This window comes from Callospermophilus lateralis, chromosome 14 (genome assembly GCF_048772815.1).
Source record: "Callospermophilus lateralis isolate mCalLat2 chromosome 14, mCalLat2.hap1, whole genome shotgun sequence".
Taxonomy (NCBI): Eukaryota; Metazoa; Chordata; class Mammalia; order Rodentia; family Sciuridae; genus Callospermophilus; species Callospermophilus lateralis.
In genome coordinates, this window is record NC_135318.1 from 39,522,211 (window position 1) to 39,548,097 (window position 25,887).

The 25,887-nt window shown below is 36.0% G+C and overlaps 1 protein-coding gene across 37 annotated transcripts in view; it reads right to left on the bottom strand.

Annotated features, from left to right (window-relative positions):
* Positions 1 to 1,285: 1,285 nt before the first annotated feature.
* Nrxn1 (neurexin 1) overlaps positions 1,286 to 25,887 on the bottom strand; it is a 1,060,252-nt gene continuing 1,035,650 nt past the window's right edge. For 20 of the 37 annotated variants that reach the window (XM_076833750.2, XM_076833726.2, XM_076833731.2 and 17 more), the window contains 2 exons: positions 21,826 to 21,913; positions 1,286 to 1,715 (listed from right to left, as the gene is read on the bottom strand). In XM_076833750.2, the coding sequence (XP_076689865.2) occupies positions 1,408 to 1,715; positions 21,826 to 21,913 (396 nt within the window). In that variant the 3' untranslated portion in view covers positions 1,286 to 1,407. The remainder of the gene's footprint in view (positions 1,716 to 21,825; positions 21,914 to 25,887) is intronic. The other 17 variants (XM_076833753.2, XM_076833756.2, XM_076833737.2 and 14 more) reach the window with 1 other exon arrangement.

The following is a 25,887-nucleotide window of genomic DNA, read 5'->3' on the forward strand; positions in this document are numbered from 1 at the left end:
GGCAAATCACCCCACTTGTTATAATACCTTGGCACAACTATCTTCCTTCCTGCTTTTCAATTTGTCAGTAAATATTTGTGACTATATGCATGTTTGGGTCTTTCATCATATCTGATGGACTCCTGTGGATTTGTGTGTGTGTGTGTGTGTGTGTGTGTGTGTGTGTGTGTGTTTGTGTATGTGTAATTGAGAATGTGAATGTATGTGGGAACGTGAGTATTTTGGGGAGAAAAGTTTATAAGATACTTGTGTATATATTTTACCTTCTAATTCACACCTTTCATACAAATACTAAAACTTAATTGCAACAGAATGAAGGCTGTACATATAAGAAAAAAAAGTAGCTGAGTCTTTTTATATACATTCATACATATCTTTCTTAGAATAAACACTACACTGTAATTGTTCTTTTTTTAAAAAAAAAGGTGTGGCAATTTATAATGGTGGCAAAAACATTTGACTGAAATAATTGTTGCTCTGATGTCATAAAACTCCCTATATTTAGCAACACTTATAACATTGAGTTACCAAAAATGGCTGAAGAGCAGATATATTTTGCATTTTCTATACAACAGGCTATAAAACGTCACTTATCACAGTCCAGAAAGCACACAGAGATGGATTTTATATAAACATATGTAATAACATAGTAAGCGTGCATGAAAATTTCCCAATGATTGCATCTATGCCCTCTTGTTTTTCTTTTGAAATTTGAGTGTGAAAATGTGCCTTATATTTCACATTTTTGAAAATAAGGCCTCCGTATTTTTTTTCTCTTACAACCAGAAAGGGGCTTTTTGAATGTGTTCCTACACAAGTCTTCAAAAAAGCCAGCACTTTGTTTCAAATGCAAGTTCCAACCACTGCTCCAGTTGCACCAGGCGGCAAACTCTTAAAGGATTGCAGGTTGAGTCACTCAAAATGACAGTCTTCTCTGGCAATGGGACTAACTGACTTCTCAGGAAAGCGCTAGCACTTTGGCTAAATCCAGGATCATAGGTAGCTTCTTTTTTTTGTGTGTTATGTTTTGTGTTGTTTTTGTGTTGTGCCTTGATTTTGTAATACTCCTTTGCTTTATGAATGCGTGCGGTCATCACTGTCTTTTAGAAATGTTCCAGCAACATAAAGACAGGCAGAGTAAATGAAAACACTGCGGATGTTAGGGAATTTATTGGCCCCTGTTTTTTTTTTTTTCTTTTTTTTTTTTGTTTTGTTTTTTGAGAAACAAGAGCATGAGATACTTGTTTTGTTTTTGTTTTTTTTTTTTAAAAACAGTCTTTCCTTCCTGATTGCATTCCCTGTCTTCTTTTGTATGTGCTTCATAAAAAGGAAAGTAAATAAGTTTATATTATGTCTCAGATAAAATGAAGACTATTTCTATACAAGTGTCCTTTTAAGATCTTGGGATCAGACGTAATACTCTTTATCCTTGTTTTTCTTATTTTTGTTGGCGCTTTTCGCACTGCTGGGTTGTTTCTCCTTTACAACAGCCCCGTTAGACTGTGCTGAGTTACTGATGTAGTTTCGACTCTCATCCACATGGTATGAGCCTTCATCCCGGTTCCTGTACTTGTACATGGCATAGAGGAGGATGAGGATGCATAGGGCAGCTGCAGCTACTATCCCAACGACCATGCCCGTGGTACTGCTGGACTCCCGGATCACTTCTGCAGAGCCTGGGTACGGCTCTCTCCCTCCTACTCGGGTGGGGTTGGCTGTAAGAAACAGGATGAGAACAAAGTGATCATTGAGTTTCCTGAATGCTAGAGAACTATACTAACATGTACCATCTATTTCAGTGTTTAATGGAATAGCACCTACTGTTTTAGGAAAATTATACTGCTGTTAATGGAGTAATCCTTGTGCATCATCAAACTAAAAATAGGGACTACCTCTTTGACAGTGTCTTAGAAGCACAGCCCCAAATCAGCTCCAACTAGCTCTAAAGGACCATGTTGGTACTTAAGGTGAAAAGCCTTAAATGTAACATGTCAAATAAAATCAGAACAGTTCTATCCTATAATATCTGAAGGAATCATTTTAAAAATGAAATTGATATTGGGGCAGGGGATATAGCTCAAGTGGTAGAGTACTTGCCTCGCATGCACAAAGCCCTGATTCAATCCCCAGCACCACCAAAAAAAAATAAGAAAGAAAAAAGAAAAAAAAAAGAATGAAATTGATGTTGCTTCAGAATAAGACTAACTCTGGACTAAAATAAGGACAGCTATTATATAGGACTATATTAGAAATCCTTTTGCCTGGTATTGTAATGAACATTCTATTAGATAATGAGATAATTCAGCCATTTAAAATAGTTTATCTGCTTTTTAAAGTGTAATTTTAGTCACCTCTTTATAAACTAAAACACCTAATTTCCTTTTCTACTGGGGAGTCATTCGTTTATATAAATATTTATGCATTCTGTTTATACACTGACAGTGGTTGAATGATTTTTTAAAGCCAAACTTTGGAGGTGAAAGTAAGAAATATTCTTTCTCCATTTTAAATATCTCCTAGAATGGTTTTTAGTCAAAACTCACTACTAATAGATGGTAAGAGCAGACTGGCTGGCCTAGCTTTATTCACCTGACAAAACCTTCATTCAAGTCTTCCCAAAGTATAAATAAAGCTATTCTTGGGAACAAGCAGTGAATTACAGGGTGCCTAATGTCTTCACCAAGGGCCAGGCAGGCTCTGCCATTCACCACAGAAGGCAAAGAAAAGAGTTGGAATTTAGCAGGCCAAAAGGGGAGGAGGATAGGCAGCTCCTTTTCTCTATACACTACTTTTTTTTTAACTATAAAAATAGGAATTATTAAAAATCCCATTTCTCTTTGACCCTAGCTAATTTTTCTTTAAAGATTTTGCTATTGTTCCTCTCCACTGTCCTATAGAAAAAGATTATTTTTCAGATATAATGAATTAAAATGCTACAACTTTCAAAACATTATTTGTAAATTATGCACAATGAATTTAAACAATCTCAAGCCTGCACATGTATGTATAGATCATGCACGTATATGTATCTGTGATATGTACGTATGTATGCACACAGAGCAGGAATTGAACAACTCAAGAAGACAAACTGTATACTTATTTTACTATTAAACATCATTTAATAATCAGCTTTAGTAGTTCTACAAAAATTCTTGTTTATTACTGAAAATCATTTACCAAAATACATAGCCCTAGACTGCTTTATAACTCCATTTTCAAACATCACTAAGATTTCTTCTGTCTAAATGTTGGATTTTTTGCTGTCATTTTCTATTCCTCCCCAAAATAAAGTCTTATAAATATAGCCACTTGCAAAGTAAAAGCTCTCAGTCTCAAAGCAGCAATATGCTATGTACTGGAGCTATGAAATGTAGCAGGTGAAACTGTTCTATGCCGATTATGTCACCGCTTGTTTTACCAAAGCCCATGAAACATTGTTGAATAAAAAGCCTTGGTGTTACTTCTGTGGCCAAGACAGAGGAGACAAAGACTATAATCCACGGTATTTGATTGCAGGAAATTAATTTCCTCTCAAGAAGCATAGAGCCTACTGCAGTAACTCTGTCACTACCTGACAAACCAAAGGCGGCACTTTCTCGTTTAAATACAGTCATCTTTGCCAAAGTGTGCCAATTAGCTCAGCTTCTAACTTTCCCTGAATGACAACTTTCTACTCGCAGTTTTTGCAGAGCATTCTTTGCTCAGACTGTCTCAAGGGCTAAAAAGGGAATTTTACTTAAATGTTACCTAAATGCTTTTTCCCCATCTGATGGAATATTTTCACTTGAAACACATTTTCACAATCATCTCACTTCTGTCTATCGGTAGGGAATGGAAGTGGGGGATACAACAATAACCTTTTAATGAAATGGAAGGATTAATTTTTGATACGAAGAAACTATATGGCTAGTCAGGAATTGCTGTCATAAATGGACTAGCTTTTCCAAGAATATCAATTTTATCTCTCAAATACATCTGAAATGGTTTCAGAACAACTGTGGATATAGCACACCAGTAACAGATGTGTGTAGACACTAGCATGAAACCACAATGATGAAAGCAAAACCTGAAATTCTTCAATTTATCAATACCAGCCAAAATGTTGCTCAAGTCACAAGGCCAAAAACAATCTCCATGTAGCTCAAATATAAAGATTCCAAATAGCATATATATTTTTAAGTAACATATGATCCCCTCAAATCACTAAAATCTAACCCCAAAGAAGAAATATTTTATTATCCTCACATTTGCTTTAAATTTTAATGACAACAGGTATTATAGATCTGTTTGGAATATGCAGTTGCTTTCATTTCTAATTGATTAATTAATCTTTTTTTTCTATTGATGCTTCAAATCTGAAGATTGATTGATAGTTCCCTTAACTTTTGTTCTAAGATCAAAGGTATTTATGTGTTAATGGACCATCTTTCCCAAACATGCAACAACAGTCTGGAGAAATTTAAATATATTCATGAATTATGAAAGTGGTTTCACTTATCAACTGTCACTCATGCTTTATTGTGATGACCACTGAAAAATTACTGAGGATATTTCATCCTAATTTGAAAGTAGAAAATAGTACAAAATGGTGAATAAAGACCAATGTTTCCTACAATTTGTCCCAAAAGATATAAAAGAGAAATGCAATCATCTTTTAACCATTTAGGAAAATGTGAAAAAAGAAAATTTAATAAAATAAAAAGTGTAAAATCTATTTCATGGATTTGAGAATTTTGCTTTCTTTTTATACTCCCTATTAAACAAAAATAAGACTTTTTAATAATTAAAATAATCTACAATAAATGAACCAAAGTTACTTTAGTCTTTTCTCCCTTTCTTTGCCCTAGAATGTGATAAAAATATTTTAAAAATAAGTGAAAGAGAGTGAAGGAGGAGGGACTAAAATAATGAAACACGTGAAATTAGCTTTAACTTCTGAATGGTTTGCAGGCAAAACCAAGTTGCAGTAGCAAGTTCATCTTATTGGACAAGGAACAGAAGTGGTCCTGTTAGTAGCAAATTTAAGTAGGAATGATGGTACACATTAAATAAGCTGAGGCATTTTAGCAATTGGGTATGATTAGAGATAGAAAAGTATTCAAATAGGTGCAATTGTTGTTCTGCTTTAAAAAAGAAAATGTTTAGTTTTTAAATTTGTAACTTATCGAAAAAAATTAACTTATCTTTGAGTTTACTGAGCTAGTTATCTATAGAGGTTAAAAAACTGTTGTTGTGTGTGTTCTTTATTTATGACAGTTTTTGGACTTGCATCTATGTGAAATGCATCATTTCCCCAAACCTGATCTAATTAAAAAAGTCCCTGGGACAAACATATTTAAGAGATATGTCAGGGTGTTATGGAGTCCAGAATGCTGATTGGGGCAGGCCTTATCTCTTTGTCCCTACTCTTGGGTCCTCAGTCACCTCCTCCCATGTCTCTGGATTCCTCCCAGTTTTTACCCCTTCTGATCTTTTCTGTGCCTCTCTCTCAACTCCCCTTGTTCTTGAAGGTAGCCCTCAGAAAATACAGCTGCTGTGTTCCCCTTCAACAGGAGAAAAACAGAGAAGGTCAGGCCAGCAGAGTCAGGACCCCCTTTCTCTGGTTTAGTGCATTATTCAACAAGCTGTTCAATAAACAATAAAATTATTGCCAAATTCCTAATTTCAAACATGATATAAAATGGCAAAAACATCTTAATGTGATTGTTTCACCAGAACTGCCTTTGCATTTGATATTGGCATGATTACTTTAAAAGTTAAATTTTTTAATTTGTTTACAGATAAAATCATATCATTTATCAAACAAAAGATAACCTCTATTGTAATATAAGATAACTAGCTCAATAAACTCAAAGATAAGTTAATTTTTTGATAAGTTACAAATTATTTAATAATTTAAAAATATTGTTATGCATATGACTCTTTGAGAGGCACATTAAACTGCTGACTTTTGAATCATAGCCTGTATGCTCCAGTATCTAGTCATATCTTAGGCTAGGCAAATAGGAAGCCTTAAGCTCTTAGTTATTTAGGAAGATGATTCACAAAAGAAGCTCTACACCATGATTTTGAAAGGTAAAAAAATGTGAATATTAATGAATTTGTTTTAAAAGATTTCACTTTGCGAAGGAAAGTTTTTGACATCCTTGGATAGTCTGAGATGGGAAACATAGAAATCAAATGTTATTTTTAAGAAATAAAATTGCTCTTGATTTATGTTTTTACAGATTCTAAGGAGAGGTGGTGTTTAAAGTAACCATTTCCTATGACATAGAATGAGGGTTTGTGGGTGAAGGGACTCTATATTTCCACTAATGAGTACACCAAGGTAAAAACATGCCTCCAGATATTCTGATATCACTCAAATTGTCACTTTTATAAAACTATTTTGAATACTTCTATGAGCTGCTCCTCCACTGTAATCTTATTATATTTACACTGTTTCCAAAGATAGCTTTCAGGATGAGATTGTGATTTCCAGGCAATTTTCTAGGTTGGTTTTATTTCTTAGATAGAGACTATTAACATGTTGCGATATCATCAGCTTTGACCCTGTCACATCAAGGATGAAGCATGAGTGTCACTACATACAAATGACAATGAAAATCAAGCATTTGAGCTTTAACAAAAATAATTATAAGAAATTACTAGTCTTAAGAAATAATAAAGAGCAAAACACACCAATAGTAAAAAACACAAGGTGAGCCATACATTTCAGATCTGGAGGGGCATATCCAGGATTATAAAATTATATAAAATTCTACTTATCATTGTGCTCACTGGAGTTGCTGAATGTCTTGTCTTACAATGCTCCCTTTCAAAAACAATTGGCTAGACATTTGGTGAATTTTTTTCTCAGCAAATGTCTTTGGCCAGTCTTTCTGGTTTTAATGATAGATTCAATTTAAAGAAATTGCTTCCAGATTTCTGTCTCCACCCTACCTATGAAAAAAAAGAGTTGCCTAAAATGATCTCATTAGATCAGAGTTCTATACTGTGTCTTAATAAGTGTGGAAGTTATTATAATTCTAGGCAATCCCTGAAAAGGGTTTCAGATTTACAGGAGAAGATTTGACATTTCCAAGTACTTGGTTTCGTTAATACTGTGAAAAGAAAATTGGAATTGTAAGCTCCTGGGGTGTTTGTGAATTGAGATTAGCACAATTTTTTTTCCCTATCATCCCTGCAAAACTCCAAAGTTTATTATTTTTCCCATGTTTGTGCTTTAGGACAACATAGGCCAGAGCAGCAGTTAGTACAATCACTCACAAGAAGGTATTATTTTAAAAATATGTATATTTTTCTAGTTGAAGGGCCTTTATTTTATCTATATGCAGTGCTGAGAATGGAACCCAGTGCCTCACACATACTACACAAGCCCTTTACTACTAAGCCACCATCCCAGTCCAAGAAGGTATGCTTAAATGCCCCATTTGAGGGAAGGCAGTGACCAAGGATCTACACTGCATACTCTGATTTTTACTTGTGGTTTTGTGAGAAAAGACAGATGCTGGATATTTCAGATCTCTCTCATTCTCCCCTCCTACCAACGCCTCCCATGCCCTGTCCATCCTGAACTTTACACCTGCAGTCAAACAAGAATCTTGAGAGAGGACACGTTTGACAGATCTCAGGCCTTCCCCCATGAATTGGCAATTCAGAGAACCTGGAAATCAATCAACCTTTGCCACCTGCTTCATTGCTGGGTCTGACATTTTCCTAATGTATTCCAAACTGAAACTGCATATGTCTGAAGAGAAGTCCAGGCGTTCAGGGCCACCATTCTGACATGGAGAGGATGACTGTCTTCTCCAAAACTCTAAGTATTGCATGGGAAGGAATGCTAGGTGTGGATGAACTTATGTGCCTGCATGACAGAAAACAGGCTGCTGCCTCAACTGGTATCACATAGAAGGAGAGACAATGGCCAACTATGCCTTGTATGATTTGGATGACACTGGAAATGAACAGAGAAACACAGACATTCTTCCTTGTCTCTGGGGGAAGCCATAAGATCATGGCATTTACAGAATCCTGCTCTTCAGTTAACCTGTGTGCCCACAGCTTAGTCAGTTGCTGGTTCATTGGACTTTTTACATGGTAAAGATGTCCATTAGGTTTTCTAAGAACCCTCGAAAGCATATTGTTTATTAAAGCACCAATATGCCTATGGTTCTCATAACATTTCGTGGTCTGCTCACAGCTGTTACTCAAATATATCTTCCATTTTTTTTTCAAAAGAAGCATCCATCATAACTATTGCTGTCCCCACATCTCACGCATACCAAAATTCTACCTCCATGAGTTGTTCATAGGGTCTTATTCTTCCTTCTTGTCTAAGTGGTATTTATCTTTTAAGATGTAACTTAAACTCTTTTGTGAAGTTTTTCTAGAATTTTCCCTCCTCCTGTCAATGAATATACAGTGAACTATAGTTATGTTACAGGGGCAAGATGGTAAAGCAGATAGCCAAGGGCACTGGAAAATGCCCTCACAGACTGAAATATAGTGGCGTAAAGAGACAACAGCTATCCCTCTCCTTGGTCTATATCCAAAGGACTTAAAAAGAGCATAGTACAGGAACACAGCCACATCAATGTTTATAGCAGCACAATTCACAATAGCTAAACTGTGGAAGCAACCTAGATGCCCTTCAATAGATGAATGGATAAAAAAATGTGGCATATGTACACATTTACTCAGCAATAAAGGAGAATATTACTCAGCAATAAAAGAGAATAAAATCATGGCATTTGCAGGTAAATGGATGGAGTTGGAGGAGATAATGCCAAGTGAAGTTAGCCAATCCCAAAAACCCAAATGCTGAATGTTTCCTCTGATATAGGAGGCTGATTCCTAGTGGGATAGGGAGACAGAGCATGGGAGAAATAGACAAACCCTAGATAGGGCAGAGAGGTAGGAGGGAAAGGGAGTGGGCATGGGGTTAGAAATGATGGTGGAATGTGATGGTCATTATTATCCAAAGTACATGTATGAAGACACGAATTGGTGTGAATATGCTTTGTGTACAACCAGAGATATGAAAAAATGTGCTCTATATGTATAACAAGAATCGTAATGCATTCCGCTGTCCTATATAAATTAAAAAATTAATTAAAACAACAACAAAAAAAGAGAGACAACAACAAAGAATCACACAGGCACAAAATAACAGCTCGGAGATGCATGATGGTAGAAAACTCACAGCAGTGGGACTGAGGATTATGATTTACACTAGGGAATGAGAAGTGGGCAGGAGAGTCTTCTAATAAGAAAGAACAACATGTGGCATGACCTTGAGGAAGGAAAGAGCTTAATTTTCAGGAACAGAACAAGACCAGAATGGCTGCAGCATAGTGAGGTTAGAGGAAGAGTGAAAAATTTGCAGGTAGACATAGAATTTATTGCCCAGATTGTAGACCATGGAATGAGGTCATAAATGAAAACACGGGCACTTTTGACTCCATAAATAATCATTTTACAGAGGCATCACTAACAAAAGTGAAAGTGCAAATGAGAAAGGAAGGGAGAAAATGTTTGAAATGCCATGCTAGACCTAAGGAAGTACCTCTCAAATACAAAGAGTATACACCAATTGACATAGAAAAATACAAACAACCCTATAGAAGAATGGGCAAAATACCCCAGGGGAACAGGTGAAGAGATGTGAATGCTGGTAAAAATATGACTTTTTCATTTGTTTTTAGGAATTAATCCAATAACCATTTGAAATTAAAACTAGATAAATTCGCTATTATATCACCAATTTTGATATGGATTCTATATTACAATAAAATCTTATTGAGATGTTACATTTTGTTATTTTTCAGACTTGATTATAAGTCCTTTGACAGTTTCCTGTGACTTTAATTCTCTTTCTTACCAATTTCTCTACCTTCCAATCTCTAATAAAATTGAACAAAATTGGCTGCAAAGTGTAGTTTTCGAACTCATGGAAGATTTTTGTAAGCTGATAAATGTGCAGGAGTAAAATGCCGCGAACATTGCCAGAAAGTGTGAGAGATCTTTGATTTCAGATTTTTAGCAAAGGTGGCTAGAAGTGGGCAAAACACTGGTCATAATATTTTAGATTCTTTATAAAATATTTTTACTTCAATACTTCCCTAACCCCTGCCCTCCATGATCTCTTCCATATAAGAGGTAATTATGTTTTATATATTATTAAACCAGAAATCACTTCTCCTGTGCTTGAGAACTGGAATCAATATGTATTAATGTAAATATCATATCTGTTTTCATTATGCTTCCAAACAATATACTGCTGGATTCCAAGGACTGAAGTCACTAAGTTATTTCAAGGAACCCAAGTCAGCCATCTTCGGTTTTCACTTGGGTTCCTCATTGATATCAACGTATCTGACATACACAGGGCTACAGATGGTTGATGGCGAACTTTGAGCTCCTTTCATCAATTCAGCAGCATAGTCACAGAAGTTTCTAGGGTACTTTTCAGTACTCTTGCTAATGGAATGAGTGAAGAAGGGTCTCTCATCAGTCAAGCCAAACTTTCCATAATCGTCAGGCAGAAAGAAAAGTCACCCAAGCAATAGCTGAGAAAATCAGTTTCTAAGCTAGGGCATCCAGAGAATCTGTATGTGTTTTTCATCAAAATGTATTACCTTTCAAAAAAAATGCAAGAAGAGCTATATATGGAAATGTAGATGATACTCTTTATTACTGATTTTTACTCAACTTTTGCTTCTTGATAGCAAAATATGCTTACCGTCCTGGGAGCTCATCAACTACAACAGCCAGAAACACTTAGACCCAGAAATCATTTTTCTTAAGTCACATTTCACTTTTATATAGAGAGAGAAATTTGAACACTCTGTCTTATACAAAACCTGAGGATTTATTTCAAGGAAACCTCAAGGCTTGGAATCAGGAATTTGGAGAGAATCTGGTTTATAGTAAGACAAAAGTGGTACCATGGTATAGCTGGAGTAATGTGTGCTGTGTGTGTACAAGCATGTATGTGTGTATGTACCATTGAATAATAAAGCACCTCTTCTACTTCTCTCATTGAAGTTGCTAATGTTGTCTTTTCCCCCTCACTTCATGAATTTGTAGGTACTGATAGATTTTTAAAGATTTCTATGGAATATTTCACAATACCTTGGGATTAGCTTATATAGCTTAGGTAGCTATTATTTTGCATTAGCAAAATCCTCTTTCTTTATTTCCTCCCAGATATCACACAGATTTAACTTTAGTAGATACTTCTAACATTACTTACAACTGTTGCTCAATACAGCTATGTGACTTTTGACTCACTGCAATGACTAAATATTTTTCTTATTTTATTAAGTTAACTTTGCTTTTATTAATTACTATTATATGGTAGGTTCTGTGTTGAGAGCTATACACACATTGTCAAGTTTATTCCTCATATACCACAATTATTTGGTATAGGTATTATCATTACTTTACAGGAAAGGGAACTGAGTCTCAAAGTAGTTAGCTTATTTAGCCTTCTAAGTGGCACAGATAAAATTTAAACCCAGGTCTATCTATGACTATTTGAGTTTCATACACTCTACATTTATGACTGCAGAGGATTTTTTTATTTCCTATTTTATCACAACAATGCAAATGATACTTTAGGTATCTTTTCTAAGCAGCTGTGCATCTCTACCCCTTCAAGCTATGTTCTATTTCACCTCTTGCCATTTATCTATCCTTTGCTGTAGGAGTTGAACTCCCACAGAATCTTAGAAAAGCAGTACAGAGTGGATAAAAGAATATGGGATTGACACTAGATTCTTGTCCAAGTGCTGCACCTAACTCACTAAGTGACAACTGGCAATTCATCACCCTCCGCTAGTGTGATGACACTATGGTGACACTTAAATTATTTACCTCCCAGGGTCACTGCAAGGATCAGACCAGGTGGACAATAAATATGCAAGTGCTCTGAAAAGGACAGGTCTTTATAAAAACCTCCACAGTGATGGTCTGATCACTTGCCCTGTGTCTTTCACACAAAAGGTACTGAATGTGAAGTTGTCAATTAGACAATTTTATAACACGTACTATAAGCCCTGGCTTGGTCAGCTGTGGCAGTGGCAATATCTCTGTGGGGATAGGTGTATTTGAGGGCTTCCCTTTCATGAATGGAAGTCTTGTGAGTTCAGGTGGCAAAAAAGGGCCATTTACATCTCAAGGCTGCGTGTAAAGTGTGTTTCTGTTTATCTGTGAAACATTCTATCTTTGATGGATCAGTGCTTTCTAGCTTCTATGGTTGGAGTGAATTAAATTTCTCCCTCTTTTAAATTTTTATTATGATAGTTTATATTTTTATATGTCATGAAATCAATCATCTAAGACTATTCTTTGGTAATAGCTGATGATACGGTTTACTATCTTGGAAGTAATAACTCTTTTGATTAAGTATTAGAGTTTCTAAAATTGTTCAGTCAATTCTTTTTCCCTGCTCTGAAATCTCATGGTGCCTCCTGGCTGAAACCCAGGATAGAGTTCCTACTGCACAGTTTTCAAGGGGGCACAGTGTAGTTTTCCTGATTTAGAACTGGGTCTATTCACTTTGGGTGATCATCTTTATATTCCTGTCATGAAGCTATTGCTGTCTCAATTTTCTTTTGTTGGGAAAAGATGATATTCTTTTTGGTGCAAGTGCAAAGTGCAATAGCAGAGGTGAAAGATGACACAGCTTCTCCTCTGAGCCCATTAGAGGGAAGGCTGTCAAGCCTAGAATTAGGAAATATGGAAGAGAAGACATCCGTCATGGGTTGAGGGTATTGTGTGGGTGGTTGTGCCCCGTAAGTCATGCTGCCCAGAGTGTTCCTGAGTGCCTTGACAGGAAGGGAAAGGGGATTATCAGAGCAAGTGGGAAAGCTAATCATCCTTTTTCTCAAATGCTCAGTGGGGCCGAGCCCTCAGTTTATTTCTACTAGAAATAAGAATAGCAGATGCATGTGCCTCCCCCCACCATAGCAACTGAAATATAAACAGCTTAAGTCATTGTTCCTTTCTCACTAAGTTCATCGTGGTTACTGAGAACAATTTTATATTGATGGAATTTAGAAGTACTTTGAAAAACATTCTAGATGCTACAGTGCCAATTATTAATACTTCCCTTCTTGGCTGGGGACACAGACTCATTTCAATTTCTTTTATGATTTACTCCTTAGCTTCCTGGTGCTAATAAAATCTCATTTATCTTATCAAAGTTTCCGTGTGGCAGACTGTATGCTAAGTGCATTTCAGGAATCCTCTCATTTTTATCAGCACCACAATGGCAGGAGGATTTGACATTATTCATGTCATTTTGCACGTGCAAAAATTTGGGCATGCAAAGATTCAATGATTTGCTTCTGACTACACAGCAGGTGGATGAACTTGGATTTGAACTCAGTCACCCTGACTTCTCAAGTTTACTCAATGAAACAAAAGACTGCAGTGGGCTCATACATGTGGCTTCTCTTTCTCCTAGGTTTTTAAAATTTGTTTGTTTGTTTGTTCATGTAATTGATGGCTCTGGTGGTACTGGTATCTTTAACCTTGATAAATAATAAAGGATTTCTTGTCTTGTTTTATAGTGCTGGGCTTCTTATAACAATCTGTGGCTGAGTTAGGAGCTACTAATGATGACATTGATCTCATCAACAAGTCAGTGAGTTGAGATGAGACCTCGAGGCGAAAGCCAAATGTGGCATTTGCTGTTCCTTGGGGCACATATGGTAACAAGGAAAGCATATTGGTTCTTTGTGGAGGCAGCGTGCCCTGTGGAGTGGAACACAGAACATGCTGCCTTACCTCTAATGGCATCAGAGGAAATGTAATTAATAAGGTAGAAAGAAAACTCCACAGGAACCAATTTCATTATCAAAACAGGCATTTGAAACGACTTGCAAGAGGATGGGACTTCATTTTTTCTGAATTTCAGGTTTTAATTAGAGACAGACTTACCCTATATTTTTCTGAACCTATGCTACATTTCTCCTTTCAAGGTGGGCGAATATTTTAGAGCCTGAAAATGTATCCCATTGTCTCCCTCCAAAGCACAACGGGATGCATGTCACACTTCAGAAAGGCTTTTATAGTATTCGAGCATTTTCTAATAAAAATATAATTTTAAACATGTTGTTAATACTTTAAGGCTAGACTCATACAGGCTGCTTATAAATTTAGTCTGTACTCACTACTGAACAATTTTTCTGCTGCTGTAGGAAGGTTCTAGATTAGCTTCCATGTATTTTTCTTAGACATTCAAATAAATGTATAATCTAAGTCAGCAAACTCACATGCTAATTATTATAGTAAGATATTCTAATAGAGCCCACTCTTTCTAACACTAAAAGGGGCTGTGTTTGTCTTTTGCTCATATCAAACCTGCATGCTTTATGAAGAACCTGCATAGAATAATTAATCTACTGGAATAAAACCTATGGTGGTAGCTGCAACTCCTCTACCTATTATGGGATTCATCATAATTATTTATTAAACCTTAAGTATGTGCCAGATACTCTGCCAAGCACTGTGTATGCATATTCTTTTTTTTCAATCTCATAGTAACCACATTCTCTTCACTTTTCCAGCTAAGAAATTGAGCATCAAAAATACTAAACAGTTTCCCCATGACTGGGAAAGGCTGCATCTTAAACTAGTTCTACTTCAAATTTGGCCATAACTAATATTCACTTCTGGTTTCATATCACAATTATTACAAAATGCTGTTAGAAGCTTTTTTAAAGTGTAACAAAAATCCATCCATCCTATTATATTGTAAAAAAGAAATCCAAAATGCACATCAGGTTCAAATTAGTTCAGGTTAAACAAAAATCGCTATATTCTGAAAAAAAAAAAAAGCCTTTTGTTTGTTCTTTTGTTTTATGCTAGTCTTTTAGTAAAAACTAATTTTGTGGATGAAAACTGGTTGCTGGGAAATCTGACCTCAGGCTGGCCTGGAGATAGGCCTTCCTCCTATTTCTAGGTCTCTAGCCTTTCCAAAGTCTTCCTCTGCTCCTTCGATATGTAAATATTTAAAAACTTCTTTCCAGTTTTATAAATCAAAACTAGTCAAATCAAGGGCGTGGTAGCCATCCCTTCTGTTTGTGCCTCTATGTCACAGCTTCTGCAGGAGGACAGGAGCCTAATTTTGGTGGGCTTCTTGCTCCAACTTGAACATGACATTCCCTCATGAAGAACTTCACTTTTCCTTTGGGTGAAGCCATTGAGTAAACACAACGGCCCCCAATCCCTCCATTCTCACTCTTAAAGACTTTCTAGCCTTTCTTCCTCCCAATGTGTTGAACCAAGTCTGTGTCCTAGACTTCCTCTCCCGTTGCCAATTTAACTTTGTACAATGTAAGTTTCATTCTAGTATCACTCTCCTTGGAAAAGCAGAGAAATTATAGAATGATGAGAGCTAAAGGGGTAGTTCAATGGTACAGTATTTGCCTAGCATGCATGAGGTTCTGGGTTCAGTTTCTGACATCGTGTTTAAAAAAAAAAGCAACAATGATACCTGGCGACTCTCTACTGTTTTAACCATATCCCATTAATTTTTACTCCAGAGTTCTGTAGTAAATAACACACACACACACACACACACACACACACACACACACATACACATACATATTTAATCCTCCAGAGTGTTACATCATATGTATGTAATATAATATACTAGATTGGGAACTTTATTTTTATAAATATATATATATATATTTCCCAATCCAGTATGTTATATCCTGAAAGTTGGATTCTGCATCATTGTCCAAACTCCAGATGCCTATTCTGAATGAGGTGCTGTAACGGTGGCACTGACTCTGACCTACTACTCAAGATCTGCCATCATATTCCCAAATAGGGAACACATTCATCAGTGCTGTTTTTCCGGCTTCAGCTCAAAATTATTCATTTTAACAGCAATGTGTTGGTTACTATGGGCTAGTGAAACTAACATTTAAGTAAATATAGTAAATACCTGAAATTTAAATACAGAACAAAATTATCTTCTAATCAGGTTCTAAAAATATGATCTAATAAGTGATATATTCCTTTAAATAATTAAGGTTACTTACTTAATGAAAAGATGCATCTTGTTCAACATACATATCTTTATTCCTAATGTGGGTAATGGGAAGATTCAATAGAAATCCTTTGATCTTTTCTCAAAATAGCACACTGGAAAGCCACTCAAAATTGCATGGTAATTTTACCTTAATGAAGAGTAATACATGTAAGGGACCTTTTGCCATCAAATTTAAATGTATGCCATAGGATTATTTAAATAAACATCTTAAAAATTGGTCCTATTTTTGTGAGGTACCAGGATTTTAGAGAAACAATCTCTGCATTCCAAGAAACTAACAGCTCATCTTTTCTAAAGTATAGAGCCTACTACCTCTTTCATTTTACAGTAAGTAAATTATTCTCTCTGAATCTCCCTAGCTATGAAGATAATTTATAGTTTTGGAAAATAGTGAAATAGAATACCACTTATACAGAGCCAAGAACAATAGTGGGCATAGACTAAATCCTCCCTGACCACAAGTCATTCCTGTGATCAATCTCTACCCACGATCTGAACTCTGGTCAATGTGATATAACTATGCACGCTCTGCAATGGTCCTCCGTGGCTGGACCCATCTCCTCATCTCCACTGACTCAGCTGATGTTTAAAAGATGTCAAAAACAAAAATGGATGATCTCTCTCTTTCCTTGTGACAAACCAGATATTTTATTATTTGATGGAGCTCTTCTTTCCTCCGTTGACAAAGGTTTAATTGATCTGAAAGTGGCCCCACTATCCCATGAGCTATCCACCCCCCCCTCATAAGTGCAAAGAGAATTGACACATTACTCTTAGCATTGTAAATCTAAGAGGAAATTGTCTTCCCTTAATAGGGCTCCCAAGGAAACAGGAAACTGAACTGTTCTTTGTGTCACAAATAACAAATTGGAGTTATTCATCAGGAAGCTCCCACACCAAAGAGGGTTATTATTTTCACTTAAGGTCTTGAATATCAACATAAAAAATCACCTTTTTCCAAACTTCTCTAGGAGTTTTGAGAAAGGCTTACACTTACAAGAAGGCCCCAAAATAAAGACACACAGATGTGTGTGATTAAAGGCCATCTGGGACCTCAAGTGGTTTTGCAGCATTGCCATTTTGGTAATTCACTAAGTGAATCTGAAATGTAAGGTTTCAAAGCAATCTGTTCTACAAAGACTTATGTTCATGTGAAATAAAAAGGAATCTTGGAAAATACATATATTTCTGAAACACAAATAGTAAATAACAGGAGACACTCATATAACAGTTATTCTGAGCAAGGTATTGTTCTTCAATGTGCCTTCCATATGTTAATTAATTCATTCCAACAACCGCATCACTTGGCAGAGGGAGAAGCACAAAAGGTGCAAGTGTTTTGTGAGGCAAAGTGTGAAGAAAAGGTCATTCATCTGTCAGGTATGTGGGCCGCTCACAGCAGGCATTTTAGGACAGCGATGGCCTGTGACCTCAGGCTGCTGGATTTCTACCTGTGACTAAGAGTTGGGGTTCACTTAGCTTTCCTAAATGTCATAGCCATCTTTTCATATCTTAAAACTCTGCTTGTACCAATGTGCAGTTATCATACGAGGCAAACTGCAGGACAGTGCGGCTAGAATCAAGTATAATTGAGTTCCATGTGTTCCCACCCAGGGGGTTGTCCCTGATCTAGTTTCAACATGTACAGTTCCCATCAGGAGGCCTGAGTGGTATTATCAGTTGCCCACCAATTTTCAGCCAGGAAAAGCAGCAGCATTACGTAAAGAGTAAAAATAGCTTGAATATTATTTTTATATGACTGAATTGGGAAACAAGGAAAGCTGACATTTATGCTCTACCTTATGCCAAACATTGCAATAAGTGCCTCAAGCATATTAATTGTAATTCTTGCAACACCTCTGAAAATAAGTGATATTTTGTTGTCATAGGTGAGGAACCAGAAAATCAGAAAGAATAACTGAAATGGCATCTAGAGTAGAATGGAAAAAAAAAAGCCCTTGTTAGAATAGAATCCAAGGTATAAACTCTGTTTTTGCCTCCACAGTTAGCACAGCAGTGGATGTAAACCAGGACTCAATAATATCTAATCAACGATGAATTGAAAACTAAATATACAACTACCCTCTTTGTTAGAATCCTGGTTGGAAAGTAATTCAAATTATCAAACACTTAATAAAAGGTATGATTATGAGTGCTCAAGATAATACTGGATTTTTTTTCTATTAAGAGTCTTAGGAAGGCATCTAAATAATGAACACAGAGAAAAACCTAGTTTTGAAGGTGGGGCGGGTCTGAGAGATTAGAAAATGTTCATGCATAAATAAATCCTCAGAGAAGGTGAAGTACCTCAAAGACTGGACAATGCACTTATTAAGGTAATGGTGCATCTACTTAGAAATATCTGCTTTCATTTACTTAAGGAATCACAAATGTGCAAAGAAAACCTGTGCATTTCTGAATATTTACCTCAGTATGTTACTTTTCTAAAAAAGCAATTTCCCCAGATTTGACCTGCTGATATCTGAAATGCTTTTCCTCAAGATCCATCTAACAGTATCCAAAGCCTAAGGACATTAGCAATTAGAGATTTAAGGTAAACAGTTCATTCACAAAGAAAGACCTGTAGGAGGGAAATCTTAATGTGAAATAATATTCATTTTCAAACAAGATAAGAAATGAATGTGCATTCCTAAATGATAGATGGAAACTAGAAAAGTCATAAAACATAAGACCAGAAGAGAGAATTTCACAAGTTAGGCTGACAGTGAATGAACACACCATGTAACAGAATCTGAAATTCTTGCTTTAACAGAAATTGATGAATTGAAAACTAAGGAGTGAGGAAGGAAACACTGAAGGAAAGAATAAGAAGTTAGAGAAGGCTTGAGTATTTAAAAGTAGCCATCATTAGGTGGAATCAGGAAAAGTTCATCTTGTGTTTTGGTGCAACAGAAAATAATTATGCTTCCAGAACAAGTCTCCACATGGGGAGCAAACAAACAGGATTCCTGCTTTGTGGAGTGTACCTTCTGGTGGGGGATGCAAGCTATATACATTAGTGAACCAGTGGCAGGTAAGTAAACGTGATGGTTTCAGGCACTGAGAGATGTGGTAAAGAAGATCATCTGGAGAGTAGATACTGCAAGCTCCTACTCACATACGTGCAAAGAGAATTGTGTTAAGGTATTTAACAAAGCAGACAAAAATCAGGGGAAACAAGAGGAGAAGAGGGAGAAAGAAAGATTCTGTTGGTCTCCTCTGCTCCATCTCCTTCTCTTCTCTCCCCACCATCCTGTTTTCCCATAAACCATGGGCAGAGACAATGGACCAATCTCTAAGAAATGGTTAGTGAGACCTATAAGCAAGGGTTAGAATAATTGGGCCATTTAGTTCAAGAAGAAAGAAAAAGTGACAATTTTACTTGCAATTAGAGTCCTCGCACTGGATTTACTGGGTACTTAAGGTACAGACTGTGTATAAAGAAGATGTTAGTCTGTACAGAGACAGCAAAAGTGGGAAGCAGATCAAAGAAAATCAGCAGGAGCTGCGATTAGTAAAAACCTAGGCCGTTTTTACATTGTTTGAACACTATTAAAATGCTGAAAAAGAATCAACTACCCTGAGAAAAAAATACTAATTGGGAAAAACAAAAACTATATACTTCTACACACACAATAATTGTAATTGAACTAATTCAAGTTGGAGGATCTTACAGAAGATGAGATACAAAAAAAAAAAAAAAAAAATGTCCTGGTGTGACGAATTAGCACCAGAAAGGCTGGGCATGTGAGCCTAAGAGAAATGAGGAAAGGGAATGTAAAGGTGGGAGAAAGCAGAGAGCTGGGAGTATATGACAAAAATGACAAAAATCAATTCCTGAAATCCCTATTATTTATTTATTTATTTGTTTTTTTTATGAGCATAGAGAGAGCTGTGAGAATACCAATAAAAACAAAGGCACAATCTTGGCCAAGAGACCCATAATGGTATCATGAGGTGGCTGGGCTGTATCTGTCCATACAACCAACAGGGACTGGTGGTTGAGACTGATGGACGGTATTGAATGGACGGTCACCAGAGATCTAACAGTTACAACTGATGGGCGATGTCAGGGCTGACAGTCTTGACCGTAGGGTGGAGCCTAGGAAGGAGGGTGGGAGCACCTGTACCCACCCTTGTTGACAGGGAGCTTTTTCACTCCTGCTCCTCACTGCATTCAGCAGCTGCTCTCTAAGTGTTTGCATCAGTAGCTACAGTCAATGGGGGGGGGGGGGAAGTGACAGTCCAAAAAGATATGTTCATCTGTTGAAGGGCACCTAGGTTGGCTCCATAGCTTCGCTATTGTGAATTGTGCTGCTATAAACATTGATGTGGTGTGTCACTGTTGTGTGCTGATTTTAAGTCCTTTGAGATGTCATGCTAAGTGAAGTAAACCAATGCTCCCCCCAAAACGAAGGTCAGTGTTCTCTCTGATATGTGGAAGTTAAACCACAATAACAGTGAGGGAGGGTGAGAAGAATAGAAGTTCAGTATATTAAACAAAGGGGAATGAAGGGAAGGGAGAGGGGAAGGGAACAGGAATGACAATGGAATGAATCTGACATAATTTTCCTATGTATATATAGGAATAAATCACAGTGAATCTCAACATGGGGTACTAATTAGAATAAAATCCACAAAATGGGATCCTAATTAGAATCAAATATATTCTATGCTTATATGTTTGCATCAGAATGGATTCTACTGCCGTGGATAGCTAAAAAGAACAAATAAAACAAAAAGAGAGGTGGCTCTGTATCCTGAAACTTTTATTCAATATTTTATAATGATAGGTTTATTTTAAAGTGGTACTTTCACAAAAATGTAAATTTGTCATTTTATCATGACATACAGGTCTCTTGAGGTTGTAGGTGACATCCACGGAGGTCATAAACTAGCAGACAGAGGTTGGTTCATATCCTCTACAGTCATGTCGTTAACACAAACAAGAGTGTAACTGAATTTCAAGAAACAACTCTTTGATAAAAGAAACTAATGTGAGTGACCCTATGAACATAGGGAATCAAATCCAGATTGTGATTCATTTATTTTCAGGATCCATAGTCTCCACATAAGGCACAAAGGCTACATGGAAAGTGTTATGTGTTAGTCACATCAGATGAGATACAAATATGTCATAAAGAAGGAGGAGAAATTATGCATTGTCTACAAGTAAAATTCATCCATTTGAATTTCAGGGAACCATAGCAAGACTCAAATATTTCTCTATTAAATCTACCAAGGACTCTACCTGCTGTTTTCTTTACTATTGCCATAATACTCTTACCTCCCAAAATTCAGAAATACATTGCTTAAGATAATTTGCTGGCAGAGTGAATGGTGGGGATGTTTTGTGAGTACAAAGGTCAAATAATTTTGTACAATGCACTGCAATTTTTTAGCCTTACAATTTTACTATAAGTGACCCAAAGGAAAGTCCATTATACTGTTATGCATAAAAATTATGCTGTGAGCTAATGGAAAATGAACTGCAAGGTAGCAACCCTGTATGCTGTCCCCCCATTGCTTTTTCTGAAATATATATTCTTCGTGGGTTTTGTTTTAAAAAACATTTAAAAAAATAAATGTGGGTAAATTTGTCCTTGTAAAAAGGAAGGACCCTAATCAAATGCAACATTATAGAATGGGGGACCCTTCTACACATAAATGGACAGCTCTTCTGGGAATGTGACATGCAACAAAGAATTACAGTAAAGCCAAGGAAGTAAGAAAAAAAGTCGACTAACCTAACCCACCTGAGCTCGGCTCACAGGGGTCAATGTCCTCATCATCGCTGGGACACTCTGCTGAGGCCACAAGGATGTCATCTGTGGTCTGCAAAAGAATCACATTCAAAAGATCAATTTAAAGGGTCCTAAGAGATCCTCTTACCTTTGTCACATTGACAAGTGAAACACAGTTTTCGTTACCGCACAGGTTGAGAAATCAAATTCATTATTTCCCTTCCCTAAGACACAAAGCTAAAATTCACAAACTTATTCTAGATCTCTCATGAAAGTATCGGCATGTTTGTGAAAACTTGATGACACCTTAATTACACGAGGACATAGAAAGGGTGATGGCCAATGTGTAGATACACATCCATTCAAATGTAGAGGAAAGCTACATGTAGTAGTGTATAGATGTTTAAAACAAGCTGGCAGAAACAGATGATCTGAAATTTATTACAGCCCTGGAGTGCTACAATGTATGCATCAGTAGGCTTTATGTAGTACTTGTGCTTGGCTTCCTAAAAGCAGAGCAGCCATAACCTTTTACATTCACGACCAGGTAGAGTTTGATAAATCTTTGAGATGTAGCTTGTCATTATTAGGAAACCCAGATTGAGTAGAGAATTGGATATATCTCTCACTGATGCAAAAAATGAAGCAAATATAGTCCATTTAAGGTACTTTTCATTTGTGTTACGCTTTCACATTCAAATCTCATTTTTGCAATGTTCAGATAACAGGTATTGTTCCCCCATTGTCCTTTCCATCATTAAGGTTTCGTAATAAATGAAAAGTGTATTTCGAATAGAGTGGGGGAGAGGTGACCGCTTCCTCTGTGACATTCTAGTTGCTTCATTGCACTTATAGCAAAAAAGATAACTATCACTGTAATAAAAAGCAGAGTGTAAATCCTAGCAGTTAGTCACATAATCAACACATTGACAAGCGCCAAAGGTTGTTCTTTACTGCTACTTATAGCGGCAATAAACTCAGCAGAGTTATTGCATGGAATTTGTGAAGGTGTCCATAAGATTTGGCTGATGCTAAAGTAAAACAGAGAAATTCCAAGGTACAAAAAGAAAAATATCTCATTATATCTGCTGAGGATTAAGGAGATTGGGAGTTTTTAGAGGAAACTCAGAATTGCAACATGGATGCAGCCGACATTTAAATGTGGAATTAAATATATATATATATATATATATATATATATATATATATATATATATATATATGTATATATATATATATTAATATATAAATGTATGTATTTCAAAGAAAAGGCAGAAATATGGTATGACTTATTTTTACTAAATGAGTCCCTAATATTGTCATGGAGAGGGTATAAATAAATGCATTTTAAGAAAGTTGTGGCAGTTTGAAAAGTAGAACCAAGAGATGATGGAATTTTATGTCACATATTAGGTTTAAAAATCTTTCAAGCACAGGATCATTAATTTAGAAAGCAGAATTTGTTCAGACCCTAATACTTCACAATATAGTTGTAAATAAACACAAGCCATTAAGTAGCTTTAAATAGCATTTTGAGATCATTTTATTTCATTCTGATCTTATAGCTTCTGAGAGAGTTTCCAGATTCATACATTTTGCTGCTATTATTTTAAAAGAAGAAGTTCAAAATATTGAATTTCCTGAAAGTATACCACTTAACAGCGAAAACTATCAGCAAGTAGAACAGTAGTCATGAGGTGTCTCTCATTAAAGAAGGTTTTAAAAGGGAGAGAATCATCCTCCTCTTGGCACAAGCTCATCATGTAGGATAAAATCCAAACTGACTTGATAATGACAAGTTATTGGATTATGTGGTCATGCAGGGCAATTGTTCCAATATATCCCTGAGCAGATCATCAGCTTTTTTCTGGGAACAACTTTTGTGGAAAACTACCTTTATTCTCAACCGAAGTGGATACTCTTTCAAATTAATTAAAATTAAATTAATTAACTCAATTCAAGAGAATGTTTCATTTTTCTTGCGGAGTTTTAAATATAATTGATGCAATCAATTATACATTAATTATGCTCTTGTAATATTCTTGTCAGGCATACAGGGATGTGAATAAGTGCTTTAAACCAGTAGTTCTCATCTAAACAGTAATATTGTCACTTTTCCCCTCGGCCATGTGAGAAGACATTTGGTAACATCTAGAGATACTAAGGTTATCATGTTGAAATGATGCTGTGGGTCTGCTACTTTTGCAACAAGTAGGTAGAGATTAGGGATGTTGCTAACTAATCTAAAATGCTCTAATAACACAACTCTAACAGCAAATAATTATTTGTCCTAAGATGTCAATGTCAAAGTCAAAAAAAAAAAAAAACCTGCTGTAGAAGTTAAAGAACTACTCTGTGCTTTATTTTTCTCACTTGAAAAAAAATGGAGACTATAGCTTTACGTCTAGTGGCAATGCTTGTAATCCCAGTGTTTCTGGAGGCTAAGGCAGGAGGATCAGGAGTTCAAAGCCAGAACCAGCAATTTATCAAGGCCTTAAGCAACTTAGTGAGACTCTATCTCAAAAGGAAATGCTTGGGATGTAGCTCAGTGGTTAAGTGCCCCTGGGTTCAATCCCTGTTACCAAATATAAATAAATAAGTAAATAATAAAAAAAGGAAAAATAATTTAAGAATTAAATTAGTACATGCAAAGTACCTAGGATAGAATCACACTGCAAATGTTCATTAAAAAATTCCAATATTATCAACATTGTCCTCAATATTCTATGAAAGTAGCACCATTTTAATTATATCATTTCCACTCCTTATAAATAATATAATTTTATATTTTAAATCAAAAGTTGAATCATTTTTGACTTGAGGGCTCATATTAGTATTGATAAAAAGAACAGTCGCCATATAGGTACTTTGTTGAAATAAATGTCCATCTTTTACAGCCTAGGTTCAAATTGCAACTTAGGTAAGCATCAAGTAAACAAAGAAGGATGCTCTTAACATAAATTCATGGTCCAGAAATGTGTGAGTTGGTGGCCACTGCTTCATGGAGGCTAAATTATTTAGGCAATATAAATCAAAATTGGTTTTTAAAGCTATTTTTCTTTGGAACAATTCCATAAGAAACAGAAAACATTGAGATTTTTCATTGTTACCTTTTACAAAACACAACCCAGAATAATAAAAGATGGCATACAATAGTACCTTCTATAGAACTCTTATACTAGGAGAAAAATCACTATACCCCTTTGTAAAAATATATTCTAGTTTTTAATGTATCTTTTTCTGGTATAATACATATATATTCTTGACTTTTACATATTTATTTTCTTCAGAAATTTAAAACCCAGCAACAATCTCGTGAATAAAAGATCTTAAATTAGTAGCTGCTTTGGCAGAAATCATCACGCTATGAAAAATCAGAAAGTGGCTCCAATGTAGGGGGAAAAAGACAAAATCAGAAAGCAGTTCAAGTGTAGGGAAAAAAGTCAAATTTCATTTTTGAGGTGGAATTAACTTAGCAATTTTTTAGCTAATGCTGTGTAATTTAAATGTGATTTACTGTTGTTGGAACTGCCTTTCTAGGACTCGCTGTTGTGAGAATGGTAGGAAAAAATTCAAATATGACACATTAATCAATTCTATTCTTTAGTATACTTTTCCCTGATGTTTATAACCTTTGTCAGAACAGAGACAACCTGCTGTAAGAAATAGAAGAGTGATCAAGTAAAAGAATTAGCTTTACCTAACAGTCCATTTAGGTAAGTGTCTCTAACTGTGCATTTAACCACTTAGAGGTCAAAGGACCATGCTGATCTTCCCTGATTCACAGTGGTCTGTGTATGCGTTTAGCAAGCATCTGTTCTTGGTTAAAATGTCTACCGAAATCAAGTCTTTCTACCTTTAGAGGAAAAAGATGAGTTGAACACGATTTAAGAAAGGAAGGCACTGCAACTTAATCTATCAGGTTCTGCATACGAGTAAGCCTTTGGAGAAAACATATTCTGGATGAGAAAGAAAGAATGTTCTCAATGTATAGAATAAGCTAGACCAATTTACTTCATCATCAGGGATATCAGGGTAAGAGTATTTGGTAGGATAGAAACTACA